This window comes from Salmo salar, chromosome ssa16 (genome assembly GCF_905237065.1).
Source record: "Salmo salar chromosome ssa16, Ssal_v3.1, whole genome shotgun sequence".
Taxonomy (NCBI): Eukaryota; Metazoa; Chordata; class Actinopteri; order Salmoniformes; family Salmonidae; genus Salmo; species Salmo salar.
This window is the reverse complement of record NC_059457.1, coordinates 66,345,011-66,369,639: the sequence shown is the minus strand read 5'-3', so window position 1 is coordinate 66,369,639 and position 24,629 is coordinate 66,345,011. Positions and strand designations below refer to the sequence as shown.

Sequence of the window (24,629 nt, the reverse complement as noted above, 5' to 3'; positions counted from 1 at the left end):
CGCCTGCACTGGTCGTAGCACTCCCGAAAAACACAGGCGCGGGTTTGACACGACACGGCAGTAGTTCTTAAAATGAAGGGTTTATCCAGGCACGTTCAGTTAGTCTGAACGTTTAGTTCAAATGGTGTAGCTGTACACACAAGTACACGCCGAGAGATAGGTTCTCTACCAGCTGATCGGACAATACACACTGAGAAAACAGTAATAAATACATTCATGGTAATGATCGGTAGATTCTAAAGGTTACAATATACACTGCTCCAAAAAATAAAGGGAACACTTAAACAACACAATGTAACTCCAAGTCAATCACACTTCTGTGAAATCAAACTGTCCACTTAGGAAGCAACACTGATTGACAATAAATTTCACATGTTGTTGTGCTAATGGAATAGACAACAGGTGGAAATTATAGGCAATTAGCAAGACACCCCCAATAAAGGAGTGATTCGGCAGGTGGTGACCACAGACCACTTCTCAGTTCCTATGCTTCCTGGCTGAAGTTTTGGTCACTTTTGAATGCTGGCGGTGCTTTCACTCTAGTGGTAGCATGAGACGGAGTCTACAACCCACACAAGTGGCTCAGGTAGTGCAGCTCATCCAGGATGGCACATCAATGCGAGCTGTGGCAAGGTTTGCTGTGTCTGTCAGCGTAGTGTCCAGAGCATGGAGGCGCTACCAGGAGACAGGCCAGTACATCAGGAGACGTGGAGGAGGCCGTAGGAGGGCAACAACCCAGCAGCAGGACCGCTACCTCCGCCTTTGTGCAAGGAGGAGCAGGAGGAGCACTGCCAGAGCCCTGCAAAATGACCTCCAGCAGGCCACAAATGTGCATGTGTCTGCTCAAACGGTCAGAAACAGACTCCATGAGGGTGGTATGAGGGCCCGACGTCCACAGGTGGGGGTTGTGCTTACAGCCCAACACCGTGCAGGACGTTTGGCATTTGCCAGAGAACACCAAGATTGGCAAATTCGCCACTGGTGCCCTGTGCTCTTCACAGATGAAAGCAGGTTCACACTGAGCACATGTGACAGATGTGACAGAGTCTGGAGATGCCGTGGAGAACGTTCTGCTGCCTGCAACATCCTCCAGCATGACCGATTTGGCGGTGGGTCAGTCATGGTGTGGGTTGGCATTTCTTTGGGGGGCCGCACAGCCCTCCATGTGCTCGCCAGAGGTAGCCTGACTGCCATTAGGTACCGAGATGAGATCCTCAGACCCCTTGTGAGACCATATGCTGGTGCGGTTGGCCCTGGGTTCCTCCTAATGCAAGACAATGCTAGACCTCATGTGGCTGGAATGTGTCAGCAGTTCCTGAAAGAGGAAGGCATTGATGCTATGGACTGGCCCGCCCGTTCCCCAGACCTGAATCCAATTGAGCACATCTGGGACATCATGTCTCGCTCCATCCACCAACGCCACATTGCACCACAGACTGTCCAGGAGTTGGCGGATGCTTTAGTCCAGGTCTGGGAGGAGATCCCTCAGGAGACCATCCGCCACCTCATCAGGAGCATGCCCAGGCATTGTAGGGAGGTCATACAGGCACGTGGAGGCCACACACACTACTGAGCCTCATTTTGACTTGTTTTAAGGACATTACATCAAAGTTGGATCAGCCTGTAGTGTGGTTTTCCACTTTAATTTTGAGTGTGACTCCAAATCCAGACCTCCATGGGTTGATAAATTGGATTTCCATTGATTATTTTTGTGTGATTTTGTTGTCAGCACATTCAACTATGTAAAGAAAAAAGTATTTCATAAGATTATTTCATTCATTCAGATCTAGGATGTGTTATTTTAGTGTTCCCTTTATTTTTTTGAGCAGTATATATATGTCTGAAAAACCATTTGACCATTTCTGAGGGGAACAAAAAGAAGAAAGAAACATATCTGACAACGCCAAGAGAAAAAGGTTATGAAGAAAAGGTAATGCACACAACATGCCCTTTTAGTAATCTCCCCTAATAAGGATTTAAGGTGAACCTTATTCACAGCTTTCACTCCTGCCTATCTAAGCCTATTACCATTTCACATCATCAAGGCGGCTATAAGAAGGCAATCTGGATTTTTTTACAGTACGTCATTGAGAGGTAGAAAATGCCTAGATAAAGCCTGGTATGTACTGAGGAGATAAAAAGCACACTTTCTAGTGTTGCAGCTTTTGAGAAAGAGAATGCCAACCGTCGTAGCACAGTGATCTAAAAATGCCCTTTGATTTTAAAACCATGAAGACAACCTGTGCCTTAACATCCCTGAAACATTTCCCCAGTGCTTTCACTCATCTCCTAGCCATCCCCAGATCTTTAGAGAAACACAATCGAACCACCATTTTGGGTTAATAGTACCATGCACAAGAAAGCGAGCAGAACACATATGACAGAGATTTTGACAGAGTTACAAATGAACAAGGTTTCCAACTGTCAAAACTGAACAAACGTGGGTTAGTGTAGTGCTCATGCTTCACCGAGCAATGAAGAAAAAGAAAGAAGAAAATAAACTAAAGGGAAAACATGACTATTTAATAACTTCACCTCCGAGGAGGCCAGAGAAAATACATGCAGAGTTTCAATTTAACATCTTTCACTTTGCAGCAAAGGGGGAGTGAGGGGGGAGATTCTTGTAAGTGGTGACTATTGGAGCGTACACCTCATTCCCCATTTAGAGGTGACCTTTCACCCTTAGTACACGACCTTCTGATTCGCTGTAAATTATGATCTGCATCTCCAAAGAGGAAAGAGGTTGTTAAAAAAAAGGAAGATCCCAGAGGTGCCCATTGATACGCACTTCAAGGGTTAAAAATAGAAAAAACTCAACAAAAAACTTCACAAAAAATGTATCTATATATAGTTTTGTACATGCACGAATATCAGGCTTTTCTTTTTTTGGGGTCAAAAATGAAAAAAAGACAGAAAAATACCTTTGTCTTCATCACCATCATTATTGGTGAAATCACCGCCTTGACTGTTTGAGTTGGCTCCTACGGTCAACAACAGGAGGGAGAAAAGTAGAGGGGATGAGGGGAGACAGGCTCTTATAAAAACCAAAACATTTTTTTTTGTGGAAACATATTCATTCTAACAGTAAGTGGTTCAACCAATTGGATAGCATGACACAAAATTAGGAGCACCAACACAGTATTCTGATAACAGTTCACAAAACACAGCTGTTTAGTACAGGTAAGTATATCTAATGAACAACTCTCCTTCCTATTAGACAATAGATATGGTGGCCCTAAAGGGCATAGGAGCTTTTAAAATGAATTGCTCCTTAGGGACACTGTTGTCATGACGTTTCCCTGTTGGGTGAGGTTTATGACCCTCCCATAAATACCTTTTCCCCTTTTCTCTCCACTCTACAGAATGGACTCTTGGAAAGCCCTGTGTTACCACAGAGAAAGTATAGTAACATCAACAGGTTGGGGAATGGAACAATATTTCCCTTTCTCAACCAGTTGAAAGTATCCAGTGGTACTTATTAAAGAATATGATGTCAGATCAGTTGTTGTCTGGGACATTATATCTGATGACAGGATGACATAAATTGAATCTTGGAAAGTCTACACATTCTAGTTATCAGATTCACATGGAATTGTTGTGCAATTTAAATGTTTAAAGATTAAACTATATGTGAGAAGATTAAATGTGATTTTAGCTCCTAAATGAGAGAATTGTTTTCATAAGTAAACTTATGCTCACTCAGTGGCCACGCCCAAGTGAACAGACATTGTTTGGAGAGGGATGAAACATACTCTTCTCTTCCCCAGTACAAAAGCCCCCGTGACCTAAATTCACGTTAGACTAAGCAAACCCCGGTGTGAGCTGTGGTTGCAAATGGTTGAACGACTACTCTATCTAACAAAATGTACATGAGACCAGATCACGTGGAGGTGACGATCACCACGCTGGAATGGTGAATTCCGACTAGACCAGCCAGAATACAGCACGAGCTGATTATGGCAACTTGGTATGAACTTTGAACTATTATTCACCAAAGATGAAGTGATACATCCTAGAAGTTGAGTTATCAGCTGCAGCTGTAAACGTACGTGGCCTAAGAAAGGACAGACAATCTCCTAAGAACGACAGGGCACTTCAGCGTATCCGCTCTACAACACTACGACCAGAAAGACTCTTCAAAGGACAATGGCGATCTCTGCTGGGTCAACCATTCTTCTATCTTCGACCCATCTATCGAAGCGCAGCTCAGAGTAAATATATATCTTGCATTTTTCTTTTTCCGAATGGCCAGTTATTTGAATGCATAAGATTCTGTATTTACGGTAGTATAGCTTCTAATGGTCCGACAGAGACCCCAATCCCTTTGTCCATCGGTCTTCCCGCTCTTTCATTCAAACCCAGCCCCCTTCCTTTGTGTAACCAGCCGTCATATCGGGTTAGTCCGGTAGGGGCTTTTCATGATATGATTTGTAATCGATGTATGATCTATCATGTGTATATATATATATGTAATTCTGTATAATTATTTCGGTATTTAGTAAATAAATAATTAAGTAAATTTGTGTATTGCTGAGTCAACTTGTTAGCCAGGGTTTGTGCAGATAACCAAGTACTTTACGACCATCAGAATGAGACTGAATAATAAGGTGACGATTAATAATTGACTGCTATTGATATTAGAGATCTTCAGATCTTTAAGAGAGTGGATTCGGGAGATAACCGCTCTATATAAATGAATGCTTCCGTGGTGCCCCAGGTTATTAATGGTTTAATTGTTGCATGGTTTAATTCAATCACGTAATCAATTAAACGTTAGGTAATCGATTCGATAAAATAGCATGTCATATAATTTAATCATAGTCAGAGACACGATACTGTATAGACTACACCCCTCACACTAGGGCAGAAATCACAACAACATACTAAGAACTCATGTGAAAGACACTGATAAGTAGAGAACAGAACATCAAGGCTAATCAAGTCCACTCCAATCTTCCTCCTAATTTGGATCAATGATCAAATATAATCAGATTCTATCACTAACTCATCAAATATCCCGAGGTCAAATTCCATGTTTAAAAAATGTAAATCACCTTATGCTATGCGAGTGTTGTCCCTACCTTCATATAAGACGTGGTAGACTGGTAAGGTCTACACCAAATCAAACCATATTTTATTGGTCACATACACATGGTTAAGCAGATGTTAATGCGAGTGTAGCGAAATGCTTGTGCTTCTAGTTCCGACAGTGCAGTAATATCTAACAAGTAATCTAACAATTCCCCAACAACTACCTAATACACACAAATGTAACGGGGTGACTGACAATATGTACATATAAATATATGGATGAGCGATGGCCGAGCAGCATAGGCAAGGTACAATAGATGGTATAAAATACAGTACACAGTCATGGCCAAAAGTTTTGAGAATGACACAAATATTAATTTTCACAGTCTGCTGCCTCAGTTTGTATGATGGCAATTTACATATACTCCAGAATGTTATGAATAGTGATCAGATGAATTGCAATTAATTGCAAAGTCCCTCTTTCCCATGCAAATGAACTGAATCCCCCAAAAACATTTCCACTGTATTTCAGCCCTGCCACAAAAGGACCAGCTGACATCATGCCAGTGATTCTCTCGTTAACACAGGTGTGAGTGTTGACGAGGACAAGGCTGGAGATCACTCTGTCATGCTGATTGAGTTCGAATAACAGACTGGAATCTTCAAAAGGAGGGTGGTGCTTGGATTCATTGTTCTTCCTCTGTCTACCATGGTTACCTGCAAGGAAACACGTGCCGTCATCATTGCTTCGCACAAAAAGGGCATCACAGGCAAGGATATTGCTGCCAGTAAGATTGCACCTAAATCAACCATTTATCGGATCATCAAGAACTTCAAGGAGAGTGGTTCAATTGTTGTGAAGAAGGGTTCAGGGCGCCCAAGAAAGTCCAGCAAGCACCAGGACCGTCTCCTAAAGTTGATTCAGCTGTGGGATCGGGGAACCACCAGTACAGAGCTTGCTCAGGAATGGCAGCAGGCAGGTGTGAGTGCATCTGCACGCACAGTGAGGTGAAGACTTTTGGAGGATGGCCTGGTGTCAAGAAGGGCAGCAAAGAAGCCACTTCTCTCCAGGAAAAACAGCATGATGGAGCACCTTGCCATAAGGCAAAAGTGATAACTAAGTCGCTCGGGGAACAAAACATCGATATTTTGGGTCCATGGCCAGGAAACTCCCCAGACCTTAATCCCATTGAGAACTTGTGGTCAATCCTCAAGAGGCGGGTGGACAAACAAAAACCCACAAATTCTGACAAATTCCAAGCATTGATTATGCAAGAATGGGCTGCCATCAGTCAGGATGTGGCCCAGAAGTTAATTGACAGCATGCCAGGGCAGATTGCAGAGGTCTTGAAAAAGAAGGGTCAACACAGCAAATATTAACTCTTTGCATCAACTTCATGTAATTGTCAATAGAAGCCTTTGACACATGAAATGCTTGTAATTATACTTCAGTATTCCATAGTAACATCTGACTAAAATATCTAAAGATACTGAAGCAGCAAACGTTGTGGAAATTAATATTTGTGTCATTCTCAAAACTTTTGGCCACGACTGCATACATATGATATGAGTAACGTAAGATATGTAAACATTATTAAAATGGCATTATTTAAAGTGGCATTGTTTAAAGTGACTAGTGATCAATTTATTAAAGTGGCCAGTGATTGGGTCTCAATGTAGGCAGCAGCCTCTCTGAGTTGCTGTTTAGCAGTCTGATGGCCTTGAGATAGATAAAAGCTGTTTTTCAGTCTCATGGTCCCAGCTTTTATGCACCTGTACTGACCTCACATTCTGAATGGTAGCTGTGTGAACAGGCAGTGGCTTGGGTGGTTGTTGTCCTTGGTGATCTTTTTGGCCTTGCTATGACATCGGATGCTGTAGGTGTCATGGAGGGCAGGTAGTTTGCCCCCGGTGATGTGTTTTGCAGACCGCACCACCCTCTGGAGGGCCTTGCACTTGAGGGAGGTGCAGTTGCCATACCAGCCCGACAGGATGCTCTCGATTGTGCATCTGTAAAGGTTTGACAGGGTTTTGGGTGACAAGCCAAATTTCTTCAGCCTCCTGAGGTTGAAGAGGCACTGTTGCGCCTTCTTCACCACACTGTCTGTGTGGGTGGGTGGACCATTTCAGTTTGTCTGTGATGTGTACGCCAAGGAACCTAAAACATTCCACCTTCTCCACTGCTGTCCCTTCGACATGGATAGGGGGGTGCTCCCTCTGCTGTTTCCTGAAGTCCACAACCATCTCCTTTGTTTTGTTGATGTTGAGTGAGAGGTTGTTTTCCTGACACCACACTCTGAGTGCCCTCACCTCCTCCCTGTAGGCTGTCTCGTCATTGTTGGTAATCAAGCCCACTACTGTTGTGTTGTCTGCAAACTTGATGATTGAGTTGGAGGCGTGCATGGCCACGCAGTCGTGGGTGAACAGGGAGTACAGGAGTGGGCAAAGCATGCAACCTTGTGGATCCCCAGTGTTGAGGGTAAGCGAAGTGGAGATGTTGTTTCCTACCTTCACCACCTGGGGGCGGCCCGTCAGAAAGTCCAGGACCCAATTGCACAGGGCGGGGTTGTGACCCAGGGCCTCCAACTTGAGGATGAGCTTGGAGGGTACTATGGCATTGAATGCTTAGCTGCAATCAACGAACAGCATTCTTACATAGGTATCCCTCTTGTCCAGATGGGATAGGGCAGTGTGCAGTGTGATGGCGATTGCATCGTCTGTGTACCTGTTGGGGCAGTATGTAAACTGAAGAAGGTCTAGGGTGGGATATAAAGAAGGATTTTATCTAACAAAACGACACTACATGTTATAGCTGGGACCCTTTAGATGACAAATCAGAGGAAGATTCTCAAAAAGTAAGTGACTATTTAATCTTTATATGTGAATGTATGAAACCTGTGCCGGTGGAAAAATATTTTTACGTGGAGCGCCGTCCTCAAACAATAGAATGGCATGTTTTCGCTGTATTAGCTACTGTAAATTGGACAGTGCAGTTAGATTAACAAAATTTTTTGCTTTCAGCCTATATATGATATGTACCTAAATGTTTAAAATCCACACTAACTATTAGAATTTATTTGAATTACGCACCCTCCAGTTTCATTGGAAATTGTCCTGCTAGCGGGACACCGATCCTTAAGAGGCTTTAGCGGGCCGCGACGGTGGCACTGTATTATCCTTAAAACGGGCAAAGGTGTTTAGTTTGTCTGGAAGCCTGAAATCAGTGTCCGTGAAGTGGCTGGTTTTCTTTTTGTAGTCCGTGACTTCCTGTAGACCTTGGCATATACGTCTCGTGTCTGAGCCGTTGAATTGCGTCTCCACTTTGTCCCTGTACCGGCATTTTGCATGTTTGAATGCCTTGCGGAGGGAATAACTACACTGTTTATATTCAGCCATATTCCCAGACCTCTTTCCATGGTTAAATGAGGTGGTTCGCGCTTTCAGTTTTGCGCAAATGATGCCATCCATCCACAGTTTCTGGTTAGGGTAGGTTTTAATAGCCACAGTGTGTACAACATCTCCAATGCGCTTCCTTATAAATTCCCTCACCGAGTCAACGTATATATCGATGTTGTTCTCTGAGGCTGACCGGAACATATCTCAGTCAGTGTGATCAAAACATGCTTGAAGCATGGATTCTGATTGGTCAGACCAGCGTTTCTAGTCACTGGTACATCCTGTTGTACACCTGTTGTATTCGGCGCATGTGACAAATTACATTTGATTTGATTTAGTAGTGTTATGACCTCATGGCCTTAGAGACACTGAGGTGATTTCCCTCGCCAGCCCGGTAACAGTGTGCGATTTATGAATACAGGGATTGTATGGGTTGTAATATTTTCTGTACTGTCATGTGCAGGTTGTGTTAGACCCTTTCTCTACAGGGGTCTGATTGGGGTCTTATGCTGTTTGAGGTGGGCGCGTTGTTAAATTCAGATGACGTGATTAGCCATTGCTGATCTTCAACTGGACCTTTAGCCTGCTGTGGTGTGAGAATACCTGGTTGATAATAGACATCATTCTCAGATAAGCACTGCAGATTGACTCACTGACAGACCCATCAGAGTAATAATGATGATCATTAAGATTAAGACAGCTGAGACAGGAGTAGCATCCTGTAACATTGAGTAGCCACTTTGCTGGTCTTAGACTGTGGTTGCATCCCACCTGCCTTCAAGAAAAACCACATGATTTGACATGTGAAAACGTCTTTTTGGAACACTTTGTATGCCACTGGGCACACACTGGTTGAATCAATGTTGTTTCATGGAAATGACGTGGAACCAACGTGGAATAGACGTTGAATTGACATCTGTGCCCAGTGGGATGTGATCACATGTTTTCACGTGTAGCTTCACATGTAGTTTCACAGTGTCGCTTTACACGTTGTCACATTATCACAATAAATTCACATAAGATCACGTGATCACATGAAAACATGTGTTTTTGGAACACTTCACGTGTTAACGTGAAATTCATGTGATCTTTCCATAAGGGTCTTTCCTCTATATAGTGCACTACATTTGACCAAAGCCCTATAGGCCCTGGTGACAAGTAGTTAACTATACAGGGTATAGGGTGCCATTTGGATTGCATTCTAGTTCCAATTAAAATATTATCTCATTTAAAGAAAGCAACAAATATTGCTATGATAACTGTTTGTTTTGACACTATGTTGGTCTGGTGTCTCTGAGGCGCTAGATCGCTAGCTGGTTGGTACATAATGAGGCCTAAGGCTTAACACACACACACGCGCACACAACTGAACAGGCCTGTAATCTCACAGTTAACGGTATCTCAAGCTGTACAAACAAAGGCAAGTGGCATGTCAGTTTAACGCAGCAAAGCATAAACTCCCACATCTGTCCTGTACAGAATGTCCATACACACACCCACACACGTGCACATACACATGCATGCACTCGCGCACACACACTCACTGTACAACCATCAGACAGACACCCAGCACATCTGTCAGAACAGATGAAAGAAGAATCCAGTCTCTGTGTTTGACTGAGTCTTGGTTTGTTTGTTGCCCTTGAAAAAGTCAAAGGGAAAACTGAGAGCATGCAGAGTTGTCCAAGGCTGAATCTCGAATGGCACCCCATTCCATATAGTGCACTACTTTTGATCAGAGCCCTCTTCCTCTTCCCTAAATAGGCACCTTAGTCCCTATTAGAGGTCGACCGATTACGTTTTTTCAACACCGATACCGATTATTGGGGCCCAAAAAAAGGGCCGATACCGATTATTCAGCCGATTTTTTTGTGAAAATGTATTTATTTATTTGTAATAATGACAATTACAACAATACTGAATGAACACTTTTATTTTAACTTAATGTAATACATCAATAAAATCAATTTAGCCTCAAATAAATAATGAAACATGTTCAATTTAGTTTAAATAATGCAAAAACCAAGTGTTGGAGAAGAAAGTAAAAGTACAATATGTGCCATGTAAAAAAGCTAACGTTTAAGTTCCTTGCTCAGAACATGAGAACATATGAAAGCTGGTGGTTATTTTTAACATGAGTCTTCAATATTCCCAGGTAAGAAGTTTTAGGTTGTAGTTATTATAGGAATTATAGGACTATTTCTCTCTATACCATTTGTATTTCATATACCTTTGACTATTGGATGTTCTTATAGGCACTTTAGTATTGCCAGTGTAACAGTATAGCTTCCGTCCCTCTCCTCGCCTCTACCTGGGCTCGAACCAGGAACACATCGACAACAGCCACCCTCGAAGCATCGTTACCCATCGCTCCACAAAAGCCGCGGCCCTTGCAGAGCAAGGGGAACAACTACTTCAAGGTCTCAGAGCGAGTGAAGTCACCGATTGAAACACTATTAGCGTGCACCCTGCTAACTAGTTAGCCATTTCACATCGGTTACACCACCTTAATCTCGGGAGTTGATAAGCTTGAAGTCATAAACAGCTCAATGCTTGAAGCACAGTGAAGAGCTGCTGGCAAACGCACAAAAGTGCTGTTTGAATGAATGCTTACAAGCCTGCTGCTGCCTACCACCGCTCAGTCAGACTGCTCTATCAAATATCAAATCATACACATAATTATAACATAATAACACACAGAAATACGAGCCTTAGGTCATTAATATGGTCAAATCCGGAAACTATAATTTCGAAAACAAAACGTTTATTCTTTCAGTGAAATACGGAACCGTTACGTATTTTATCTAACGGGTGGCATCCATAAGTCTAAATATTCCTGTTACATTGTACAACTTCAATATTATGTCATAATTACGTAAAATTCTGGCAAATTAGTTCGCAACGAGCCAAGCGGCCCAAACTGTTGCATATACCCTGACTCTGCGTGCAATGAACGCAAGAGAAGTGACACAATTTCCCTAGTTTAATATTGCCTGCTAACCTGGATTTGTTTTAACTAAATACGCAGGTTTAAAAAATATATACTTTTGTGTATTGATTTTAAGAAAGGCATTGATGTTTATGGTTAGGTACATTCGTGCAACAATTGTGCTTTTTTCACAAATGCGCTTTTGTTAAATCATCCCCCGTTTGGTGAAATTGGCTGTCTTTGTTAGGAACAAATAGTCTTCACACAGTTCGCAACGAGCCAGGCGTCCCAAACTGCTGCATATACCCTGACTCTGTTGCACAGAACGCAAGAAAAGTGACACAATTTCCCTAGTTAAAAGAAATTCATGGTAGCAGGCAATATTAACTAAATATGAAGGTTTAAAAATATATACTTGTGTATTGATTTTAAGAAAGGCTTTGATGTTTATGGTTAGGTACACATTGGTGCAACGACAGTGCTTTTTTCGCGAATTTGCCTGTTAATTCACCTGTTTGGCAATGTAGGCTATGATTCAATGATAAATTAACAGGCACCGCATCGATTATATGCAACGCAGGACAAGCTAGATAAACTACTAATAACATCAACCATGTGTAGTTAATTAGTGATTATGTTAAGATGGATTGTTTTTTATAAGATACGTTTAATGCTAGCTAGCACCTTACCTTGGCTCCTTGCTGCACTCACATTACAGGTAGTCAGCCTGCCATGCAATCTCCTCATGGAGTGCAATGTAATCGGCCATGATCGGTGTCCAAAAATGCTGATTACCAATTGTTATGAAAACTTGAAATCGGCCCTAATTAATCGGCCATTCCGATTAATCGGTCGACCTCTAGTCCTTTTAGTGTACTAATTTTGACCAGAGCCCTCTGTGGCACAATTGTGCTGCCTCATGACCTAGCCTGGAGATATTGTCCCCTCTCTGCCTGCCTGGCCTTGCCTGCCTCTCCATGCATATGACTGGCTCTCTGAATCACACACTCACAACAGACAGACTGGCAGCTAATAGCTCAGGCTCCAGTGCTGTGAACCCAACTGGCATTGGCATGCTACTTATGCTGAGAGAAGGGCCTGCGTCCCAAATGGCTCCCCATTCCCTTTTAGTGGACATTCCCTATGGGTCCTGGTAAACGTAGTGCACTATATAGTGAATAGGGTGCCATTTGGGAAGGACCCAAAGGGCACGGCTCTCTCTTACACAAGACACTCACACAAGAAAAAGCATTAGAGCAAGGTAAACCTACTATAATACTGTATTGAGCTGTCATTCAAGCCTTGTAAATGTATTTGTTCTCTTTCTTCAATGCACTGTAGCTATTCTCCCTCCTGTGTTTCTATGTAAAGGAGAATTTGATTCATAATGAAATACAATAATACATGTTATCTGCTGCATATTGATGGATGTGAGTCTGAAACGGCACCCTGTTCCCTATAGAACACACTACTTTTGACCAGAGCCTCATGAACAGAGCCCGGTACCGTATATAGGGAACAGTGGGCCATTTTGGATGTACTGTAGCTAAGGTGTGGGCCACAGCCATACACCCCTATAACCAACAAAGATCTCATAAATCACAGCTCGCCATTGAATTGTAGAGGCCATTATCTCTGGGAGCGCACATGAAGGTAACAAGCAGTATATTTATTGTAATTTCTGCTTTCTATTTCTGTTCCAGTGTTGAATACTAAAACAGAACTAATGTAGGACGGTGTTCATAATTAAAGATGGAGAGAGAAAGAGATGAGACCTAGTATGTATTCCAAATTGCACCCAATTCTCTGCATAGTACACTACTTTTGACCAGAGCCCTATGGGCCCTGGCCAAAAGTAGTGCACTACATAGGGAAAAGGGTGCCATTTGGGACGTGAGCCCTGCTGTGGTATTGTCTTCTCACCCAGAAGAGCCCTCAAGAGGCTCCATATTCACTCTGATTAATTCACAATAAAACAGGATCACCTCCCGGGTCTCCGCAGTAGTACCCAGTCTGCAGCCACTGCAGAGGCAGATAAAGCCAGCTCCAGCAACAGCTCCAGGAGCTATCACGCACACACACACACACACACACACACACACACACCACACACAGACACTGCAGCTTTTTGTCTGCACAGACAAACATAGCACCCAAAATAAAGTAGCTCTGGCATTAAAATACAATCCCAAATGTACCACTTTTCACAAGCCAACCCCTGCTAGCCAAAATGGTATTCACCACCCACACTGCCCAATCAAAAAGGATACAAAAGAACAGAACTTGTGCAGGTTATCAATATGTCACACCCTGATCTGTTTCACCTGTCCTTGTCTCCACCCCCCATCCAGGTGTCACCCATCTTCCCCACTTATCCCCTGGGTATTTATACCTGTGTTTTCTGTCTGTCTGTGCCAGTTCGTTTTGTTTGCCAAGTCAACCAGCATTTTTCTCTCAGCTCCTGTTTTTCCCAGTCTCTCTTTTTCTCATCCTCCTGGTTTTGACCCTTGCCTGTCCTGACTCTGAGCCCGCCTGCCTGACCACTCTGCCTGCCCTTGACCTCGAGCCTGCCTGCTGCCCTGTACCATTTTGGACTCTGCCCTGGCTATGAGCACTTGCCTGTCCCCATCTGCCTCCTGTGTCTGCATCTGGGTCTCACCTTGTGTCGTGATACAATATTTAACTATATATGGCGTAGTCTTTTGTACTTAAATCAGATGACACAATGGAAGGCCTTTTCTTAATCTGTCAGTCCATTTCAAGAAGAGAACTATAAAACTATAAATCCTCTTTTCTGATCCTGGGCTGGCAGGATGTCTCTACATTACACAGGATTTGAAAAGGCCAACACTGAGGGCGTCTGTAAGGATGACGGGCAGCCGGCAGTAGGGAGAAGAAGAAGATGAACAGAACAGGGAGAGAGAGTTGTCTTCCATGAAGCACTGACTGACTCCTCAAGAGGAGACAGAGCCTGTGTCCCAAATAGTGCACTACATTTGCCATGTAGTAGGGAATAGGACCCTGGTCAAAAGTAGTGCACTATGTAGGGAACAGGGTGCCATTTGGGATGCAGTCAAAAAGAATATGGAGAGAGTTGTCGTCTTGACTCCTGAAGAGGAGCTGTTGAGTTTTTCCTTCAGGCCAATTACATTAAGCTAAGAAATGTAGCTTTAGTTCAGTTGATTTTTAATACATCAACATTCATGTTCTGCATTCATACATTTTAATGCCAGCAAACGTATCGTAATATACTGATACTGAAATTGCCTTCATTCTGTAATTGACATCTATGAATTCAGGTTAGAAGGCATAATGTATCAAAATGAAAGATACCTGAGGCTAGTTACATTACCTGAGGGTATACTATTACCAATACACAGACCAGGGAGTTCAGATGCCTCTGCTAAACCAATGGATAGACAGCAGCACTGTCTGTCCACAAGAATTCTAACCCTTGATCCATCCACTCCACTCCTACGTTGCTTTCCTATCACATTATTCCTAAAGCCACAATACAACAGAAATGACTGGATATACTGGATAAACTTGGACATCAAGCATATTTGAGTACTATTGCCTACATGCAAATGAAAAAGCACACAGGGATTTCAGTTCACGTCAGTGATTTATAAGAACTTTCTTTAAAAATCTCTGGAGATTGTGGAATAGTATGTAAGAGTAACGACCCAGGCTGTGCATCCGGACTGGGATTGTCAGATTATCTATCCCCTCCTGTGGTATTTAATCTAGCAAGAGCTCAGAATAAATGTAGCATAGAGAGGTGTAGAGTTCGGTATGAATAGATTAGAGAATTCTCTTCACATTGACCTTCATAGACCAGAAAGAGTCTGTCTCTTCAGAAGAGACAGCGACAGCCCAGCAACAGTTCATGTTTGACCTTAAACATCTGTGTTCCAGTTGCACTAAGTTAACCAACTCTTTATTTTATTTTATCTTGCTGTAGGAGTCTGATAGGGGGGGCCTGAAGAGGGTAAGTGCATTACATCCGTGGTGTAAGTGTCAGGACTACTCTGAGTCAGGAGTGCTCACTCAAACGGGACCTCTGCACGGCACCTAATCAACAGGAGAGAAGGCTAACTGCTACAGAATAGAATAGACAGGAGTGGGACATGTAGGGAGGTCTAAAATATCTATTTTCTCTCTATTAGACCACATACAGTAGTCCACATTCATTTCAAGCCTTCAGTCAAAAAAGCATTTTGCCCTTTGGTAAAAGTATCGCACTTTGATCAACGTTGCACCACCGTTTCTGGTTCAAGAAGTAATCCCAGCCACTTTGAACTGCTTCAGAACAAATGGACCTGCAAAGTGAAAATGCCAATGTAAACCCAAAATGCAAACAGAGGATAACAAGATATTTGTGTTAATCAAGGTGTGACATACCATCCTCAGTTGGCACGTAAATGTTTAAATACAGGCAGTCCTCGTTCTGATCCTGCATATAGGTTACCACTGTATCCAAGTTCGCTGTGAACCACACCGGCAGCATATCGTTGAGTAACTTTTCCTCCAGGTACTGTGGACACACAGGGGCGAACTGGGTAGCATTCCTGATCCCTGGCCAGGACATGGGAGGCTCGGGGGGCTGGAAGCGTCTCTCCCCTGTAGGGGCCAAAGCGTACGGGATCCCCAAGTACTGCTCCACGGGCCCTAGGATCTCATTGGGCAGCGTCGTCTTTAACCCCCGCAGCTTCCCGTAATTCGTGGTGACAACAGGGTGGACTGGGGTCTGAGCCACGACCGGCAGACACACAGACCCTAACAGGAAGCCAATCCATAAGAGAAGGTAGACCTTGGATAGGTAGACCATCCCCATTCCATGGGCTATAGTGGCTCCTCCAGAGCTCCATGGAGAGGTACTGGTTCCCCCTGGCCTGGCTCCCCTCAACATGCTCCTGCTGCGGTCAGCCAAGCAGATTGTGGTCCTGGAAATTCTGGAACTCCTCTCCCACCCCCCCACAGCTCCCAGACCAATAACCTGCTCCTCAGGCTGTGATTGACAACTGACAGACAGAGCTCCAGCCAATCAGAGCAGCTTTGTGCAACTCGGTGCCCCCCATCCTACGAGAGTGGGTCTACTTATAGATTGTTGGTCGGGAGCAGTGTCTGTATTTGTCTCCAGATGTCTTTGCTCGTCGACCCAATTCCAGCTTGGTTGGTTACCCTGCAGGGAAGACAGAATGGGACATGTGAATTAATCCTCGACACATCAAAGGCTACATACAGTATGATATCCAAATCCCTTCCAATAGATGTCCACTTGTTGAGCATATAGCAAATATATGACTGCAAGTCCCCTCTGTGTCGAATCAAAATGTGCAAGAGACGCAAGGCATGAAATTGTATCTTTCTAACAAATCAATAGCCTGGAAAAGACAACAACATAAAAGTGTGGTTTCGAGTGGAATCAACAACAGAGATACTATATTGGCAAACTGCTTTATTTCCTTGTGTGATGTCATCGTTATGGTCAGGATAATGTTGAACATAGCAGCAGTTTCAATAAAAGAAAACTCCAAGGCTGCATCCCGATGATTCTCCACCCATTTCCCAAAGTGTGCACTTGCACACTTGCCATTATGAGTTAACAATGGTGGAAACTCTCTAGCCAATGATTACACCAATCCAATGCTTGCAAATTTATGACCGGAAGTGTACAAGTACACACTTCTGGAAAAGGGGGGAGAAAAAGGATGCCGCCCAAAATTTGACAACACACACAAAAAAATACTACACTTTACTATAGAATACTACAGTACTTACTATAGAATTCTGTAGTTAACTGTAGGATACTGTAGAATACATTACTATACACTGTAGTATCCCTTGATCATGTGTACTATAGTACTTAGTACTGTTGAATACTAAAGTATTATCCACACACACAAAAAACTGTAGTAAGTACTACAGAAATGTCCGCAAAAACACTATTAAAAAAACTATAGTAAATACGACACAATTTAATTTGCATATACCCTACCCATTCCCCTCTCCCATATCCCAAATTGTGCCATCTGTAAGTGACAAACCTACATGCCAAGAATAGACCATATATTGTGCAACCTATGATTATAGAAAACAGAATAAGCTCTGAAATCTCTGTTGAGAACCCAATTCTACCTACCCGCAGGTTATGGAAATTTGCTTACAGTCTATAGCATTTCTCCAGTAGGTTTCCTCAAGGAAAAAGCCCCCCACTACTATGTAAAATATAATAAAACAAAAACACTATACTAAATACTACAGTAATGTCCCCAAACACACTAGAGTAAATATTACGGTATACCGCACTACAGTCCGAAAAAACACTATAGTAATTACTATAGTACATACTACTCTTTTTTTACTACAGTATTTATACTATAGTAAACTGTAAATACTACAGTATTCACTGTAGTGTTTGTGAGGACTTCAATCGCAAAAACACTACAGTGAATACTACAGTACAGTCCTCAAACACTACAGTGAAAACTATTGTATTCCTACCATAGTATATACACTATAGTATCTTTTATATATATATGGGAAGGTGCCTAATCACTACACAGTGTCAGAAACATGGTTATCCATAAAAAACCAGAGCACCCCATTCACAAAACTTGCCTACCTAGGTCCTCCTATACTTCAATACAACCTATAAGTATTCTGTTAGTAGTATCATAGCCAAGCAAGGGGGGGATATACTCCAGTCTACTGAGTAGATTATTTCTCTTCCAGTATTTTACTCCACCAAGAAGCTTACGTGTGAAGCCTCATGAATAGGAGAGCTGGCCGGTTAAGAAGCCTCTCACAGACATTTGTGTCAGAAGCAGATGGCTTATGCATGCAGCAGGTAATTTCATTTCGGAGGAGGAAGAAGAGACTCTCCTCTCTTTCCTCATTCCGCTACATGCCCTCGGATGGTGTTGAGACTGAGACGATGGTGGTCTGCTAGTCAAATCAGGGACGTGGATGAATTACTTTACCACTCTTGTAACACAGCATGACAATAATACTCACACTGCCAGGGGGGATTACATCCGATGCCTAACTGCCATTGTTGACTTCATATATTCTGTTTGACATCAAAAATTGAATAATTCAATAAATAAGTAACAGTTTAATGTGAGAAACAGAAACAGAATCTAAACAAAGACAGGATAAAGAATGTGATCCAAGAATATGGTCTAGTTTAATGTTGAAATAATAAGATGGAATGGACTATGTTCATATATTTCAGCAGTTCCTGTATAAATGCAATACATTCAGTCTGCCTCCTTACCAGTAACACACAAGAAAGAGAGAGTGAGGAGAAAAGGAGAGAGATGGAATATGAAGAGATTGGAGAGATGGGGCAAACTATTCTCACTCTCGGTATGATTACAAGAGATAAGTCTTTTGAATTTCAATAAAGGCTGAATCCATCATTTGCATTTTAATTATTACAAAACATGTGGTTCAGGGAGCTGTATCTCCTCACTGAAGTAGGCAGTCAGTAGAAAATGTTGTAACACTCTTCAGGTGCCAATGTCCTTGAACGGACCAAAAATAAAACATCACTAAGCGACATCCAAAAGGGCACCCTATTCCATATTTAGTGCACTACTTTTGACCAGGGCACATTGGGAATAGGGTGCCATTTGGGACGCGATCCAAACAAAACTCAACATGAACTTTACTTGACCTTCTCATGATGCACATACAGGACATATTTTACTGGTCTCTTAAAGATGGTGATAAACACTGCACAATAGAAAGGAAGCCAGACTTCCTCCCTCACTAAAACGAGATAGAGGGCCAACAGAGATCCTTGACAACCAATAAAGGAATGATATTTATCAACGTTGACAGTACTGAACGCAAAGATATTGTCAACCGCTGAGCCCACACTGGAAAAAAGTGTGTGTGTGTGTGTATGTGCGTGTGCGTGCATGTGGGTACATGTGTGCGCCATTTGTAATGATAGTTTTGTTGACAATTCATGTTGAACTTGGACAGAGCAGACACTTTTTTTTTAACAGGATTGATTTGATAAGGATAGATCATGACGTTGTGATACTGTAATAACCTTGCTCTATGTAACCATGCCAGCAGGTAAAATGTGTCTTCCAGTAACATCCAAATATACATGGATACATGTAACAAAGTTGTTGAACTATTGAACTTTACTTCACAGTGTTGGTCCTGTGTGGCTCAGTTGGTAGAGCATGGCACTTGCCAGAGTTGTCGGTTTGATTCCCACTGTGGCCACCCATACAAAAATGTATACAGACACAATAGTCACTTTAGAGAAAAATGTTTGCTAAAAGATGTATAATTGTATATTATAATAATACAGTTGTTTTATGCAGTCTTACAGTGAATTACTATTCCTAACATTGGATTGCAAATTGAAATGCTGCACAGAATATCTGGATAGACAGGTCTACGTTCTATTTTGACACTTATGCCATATTATAACCAGGATGTCATCCATAGGCCTGTCACCAATAGGCCTATTGTTGAGGAAAATTGCACTAGTGAGGTAAAATGTCTCCCAATTGTGAATGAAATGTCTTATTTTCTGATGGGGAGGCCTGACTGACTGACTCAAATAGGCCTATAATGATGTCACCAACAGGGAGAGCTATGATAACAGTATGCCACTCCAAATATGTAAAGTGTATTTGAAATAGGCCTAATTTTCAAATAATGTGAAAAGTAGGCCGATTTTCAATTCGAATAGCGCACGCCTATTTAGACTGGTGGAAGGCAAGGGGTTGGTGGAATAGACTTGATGACAGCTTGACGAATCATTCATAGGAGAGTGACAGCCTTCTCTCATGCTCTCCCGCCTACGTACTGTAGGTTACTGCCTACATAGACATGAGAATATGATATCTTGCTTTCCCAAAGATTAAACATCTTAACTGGCCCACTAGAATGCAACCAATATTTTTTTTAAAGGGGTTTCCAGTGTGCAAGGTAGCAGAACATAGCAGGATTCTTTAAGGTGAATGTTCAAAACAGTAGCAAACGCATTTTACCCAATTCGTCTCATCCCCAGATATCCACCAGATATCCACAGTACCATCTTGTGGTTCTCCGCTGAACTCACTCTGGTAATGTAGTGCCATATTTCAGCCTGGATGGGAATCTGCAGTCTACAATGCACCTCGCACCTTTTAATAGGTATACGGAGGTGATCCAATTATGCTGAAAGGTGGGTCAAACACACATTCACTGCAAGACGATCCTCTTCCATTCTAAAAGCCTGCTATTGTATGGAGTCTAGATGACAAACAGACAGTGGACCTGGCCCCTCAACACTGGTGGTGAGTGTATGGTTACAGTTGCACTCATAGCAGCCTAGTTTCTTAAATTGCATTAATTATGGCATCTCCATAGCAGTGCTGCCAAGAGCCGCTTTGTCGTCTGCAGGGATTAAATAGCACTGGACATCATGGGTGCTGCTCTCTGTTCAAACACAGATAGCCATTTCCTAGGGCTTGTGTGAAATAATGTGGCCACAGGCGATTAGGGTTATGAATGGCATGTCCCTTAGGCTATAATGGGCTTTTGCGAGTTTTTCTCCATAGCCAATTTGTCATTATCGAATCCAACGCATGTTGCTGTGGCTCTACATAAGAAGCGAATAAACCCCAATTTGATCATTCTGGCTTTGAGCAAAAAAACCTCTCAACACGTCTTTAAAGTGCGTAGAACATGGATCAATCGTCTTTGCAATGCCAGGCGATTTCGTTCAACACATGGCTTGTTTTCATAATTACATTGAATGATGATCATACACATTTCTGAAAAACTGGTTGCGCGCCACGCACTTTAAGCAAATGACAGAATGAAATCCCGTAGTAGCAAGCTCTTCTCAAAATGTCTGCAGCGCGTGTCCGGACAAGCCATATAACGGGAAAGCCGCCAGAAAACAGCCAGAAAACAAACACATTATAGGTGGTCTAAATGAAACTAAACTGTGTAAAAGACAAAATTGGTTTACTGACTATTTGTAGGCTAATAACAATACTTACCTTTGCGGTATTCCCACTGTATGAATGTCGCTCGTAGTCCTGACTTCAAGGGACGTGGTAAGAAAATGTACACCACCACACAGGAAAAAATAAATCTCAACAGTGTGCGCTCCTCTGAAAATCCCAACGTGATAGTGCGGTCCAGATAAAAACAGTCAAACTCCGCTTCAGGTTCTATGCAGAAAAGAAAAATTGAGCTTTCCGTTTGTTAATGACACGCATAGCCTATACGGTAATTTCAGTGAGTCATTGTGGTAGCACGGTCAATTGTGCTGAATCTAATTGCCGTAATAGAGAGAAAGAAAGCGCGGAGAGATCGGACAGCAAAGACGAGAAATTAAGGATGGAAAGACCAGGGCTGTTCAGTCGCGCCCCTCTCTCTCTCGCTCTCTCTCACTTTCTCCCTCTCTCTAGCTCCAGTTGCTATTGGACTACACTAAATGAAATGTACAAAGCCTGCAGCCAATGGATTGCCGCATTCTCTCCATCACTGTTAACCAGCTGCCAGTATGGACCAGTTTTGGCATCCGTGAGGAAAGGACAGGAGGGTAGCAGGTGTAGTAGTGCATACTGTGGTTTTGTTTTGCTGATCATATTCGCCCAGGCAGGCTGTTATACCCATGTAGGTACCTGTAATGAAACGTGTATCAAATATCTATGAACTAACTATTCAGCTATACAACGAGCCAATTCATTACACCTGATATGCAACATGAATTCAGCTTAAGCAAAGTTTCGATCCAGTAGCCAAGCATTAACATATCTTATTTGAACTGTTAAGTGTTTTCATATATATTTCATTACGCTTAAATGGTGGTAATCTGCCCTTAAACTGGGTGCCCTATAGCTATCAATAACTGAATAATAACACAAAGTGAAAAGTCATTTGGGAATTTCAACAAGCTGAGTGAAGCCAACAGAGCCAAAACGCAAGAAACAATTATATGTAAACACACATTTACATTTTAGTCATTTAGCAGACGCTCTTACCCAGAACGATTTAGAAGAGCAATTAGGGTTAAGTGCCCTGTTCAAGGGCGCAAGGACAACTAGATTTTTCATCTAGTTGTCTCGGGGATTCGAACCAGCAACCTTTGTTACTGGCCCAACGAATACATATTTCATCGTGCATTGCAGAGAAAACATGTTAAGTACAGTATGGATTATCACACATGCAGAAAGACAGACCACATGAGACATGATCAAAGGGACCAGGAGATCTCCCTCTGAGTTATGTTTCCAGCATAGACGAATGTGTTCGTCTCGGGCAGACTAAAGTCAATACGGATAGGCAAGCTTGCTTTGATTCATGTTGGTGCTAGCTTGCAAGCAACTATGTAGTTCTAGGTATCAACAGCCAATCCAGTAGGGGCAGGAAACTATAGTGAGCTTCGATTGGTCAATAGCAACGCGATGTCACGGAGTATTTATATAAAGTTCAGCTTTCCCCAACTTTGGTCCCACGCGGTTCACTCTTCCGTCCTCATGTTCGCATCGCCCAGCTTTATTGAGACGGCAATAAGGAAAAAGGAAACCCTCAATTCCCTCAGTCAATAATCCCACTGAGCTAGCTAGCGCACCGAACCTATGTCAAATCATTTGTCTATTTAAGGCAGAGATTTGTCAATGAATTTTGTGTAAGTCAGCCTTTAAATCACCAAGGTGTATTAGCATGTAGCCTGTGCTGAATTTGTTTGTTAAAGGTAAAGACTTCCTGTGTATCTTTTTTCTCTCTCTCTCTTCAGGGATCCTCTGACTGCACCTTACTGTCGCTGCCCAACGTCATTTGGAGCTGAACATTAGATCGCGGGATCGAAATTGTGCCGCTGTCCGTGGTGCTGAAATAATCTCTAACCACTATTTGCTTGTCTGTTCAGGCCAACACATCTGAACTTTCTACACACGGAAACGTCACTATAGTAGGCTAATGAATTGCCTTCAAGTCATGTTTACCATTTCCCCCTAGGGTTGGGTTGCCAAATTCCTCATAATCACTACAACACCTCACCGCAGCATGGGTGTCGCCAGTCAGAGGTCAGTGTGGACAGAATCACGTACTCTGTGTCCCAAATGGCACACTATTCTCTACATAGTGCACTATTTTTGTTAGGGATTTTGGCAATGAAGCCCTTTATCTACTTCCTCAGAGTCAGATGAACTTGTGGATATCATTTTAATGTCTCTGTGTGCAGTTTGAAGGAAGTTGCCAACTAGCATTAGCGCAATTACTCCAAGTCTATGGAAACAACTAGCCTTAAAGGGATAGTTCTACCACTCTAATTTCCTTCATACTGGACACAAAGTTCATCTGACTCTGGAGAAGTTGATAAAGGGCTTCATTGCCAAAATCCCTAACTATCCCTTTAATCTCAAAGCCACTGCCAAGCACACATTGTTTTAAAACATAGAGGTGACAATAGAAATATAAATATAAACAGAAATATAAACATGATCATTCTCATCACATGTTAACAATGACATCATTTTGTTAACAATGACATCATTTCAAAAAAATGTTGTTAATACAAAATCCGATGTGTTCTGATAATAATTTTTAGCCAATTAACTGCTGTGAAACTGAAAGTTTGCCTAGTCTGTAGACGACAACCATTCTCTCTTCACTTTTTGAATGTACAGTTCTTATCTCAATAAAACTTTTCCCCTTCCTGCAGAATCTATGGGAGGAGCTATAGGAGCACGGGCTCATTGTAATGGCTGGAATGGAATGGTACCAAACACATCAAACAAATGGAAACAGTGTGTTTGACTCCCTAGAGTTCATTCCAGCCATTACAATGAGCCCGTCCTATAGCTCCTCCCACCAACCTCTGGTGTATACTGTATCTACCGCCATACATGGATTCACTCACAATATTTGGGATGTTTGAGTTTCTCCATGAAATGCAGCACTGCCAACGGCATTGCAAACCGCATTGTGCGTAAATTATAACAACTTTTTCCTTTTTCCTTTTTTCCTATTTTGGAGGAATGATAATGTCTGAAAAAACTTCCAACAGCTGTATCATTTGGTTTGAGCATTGAACACCAGACTGCACATCAGTCTAAGTTATATTGAAACAGGAATTACTTACAGTCTTGAGTTTGGGTATCTACTTGGCTTAGTAAATATATAAATGCAGAGCTGCTATACGAATATTAACGTGTCTGTTAAATATGAATGAATTCATGATTAAATAATTATTTATTAAACTTGCTCTGCCTAGATAAATTAAAGTGGATTCTTTAAT

At 42.3% G+C, this 24,629-nt stretch overlaps 1 protein-coding gene across 2 annotated transcripts in view; it reads right to left on the bottom strand.

Moving 5' to 3' along the window:
• LOC106574268 (neuroligin-4, X-linked) overlaps positions 1–21,781 on the bottom strand; it is a 75,728-nt gene extending 53,947 nt beyond the window's left edge. The window contains exons 1-3 of one of the 2 annotated variants that reach the window (XM_014150053.2): positions 21,382–21,781; positions 15,761–16,541; positions 2,922–2,981 (exon numbers count right to left, since the gene is read on the bottom strand). In XM_014150053.2, the coding sequence (XP_014005528.1) occupies positions 2,922–2,981; positions 15,761–16,268 (568 nt within the window). In that variant the 5' untranslated portion in view covers positions 16,269–16,541; positions 21,382–21,781. The remainder of the gene's footprint in view (positions 1–2,921; positions 2,982–15,760; positions 16,542–21,381) is intronic. The other variant, XM_014150054.2, reaches the window with a different exon arrangement.
• Between the last annotated feature and the right edge of the window lie 2,848 nt (positions 21,782–24,629).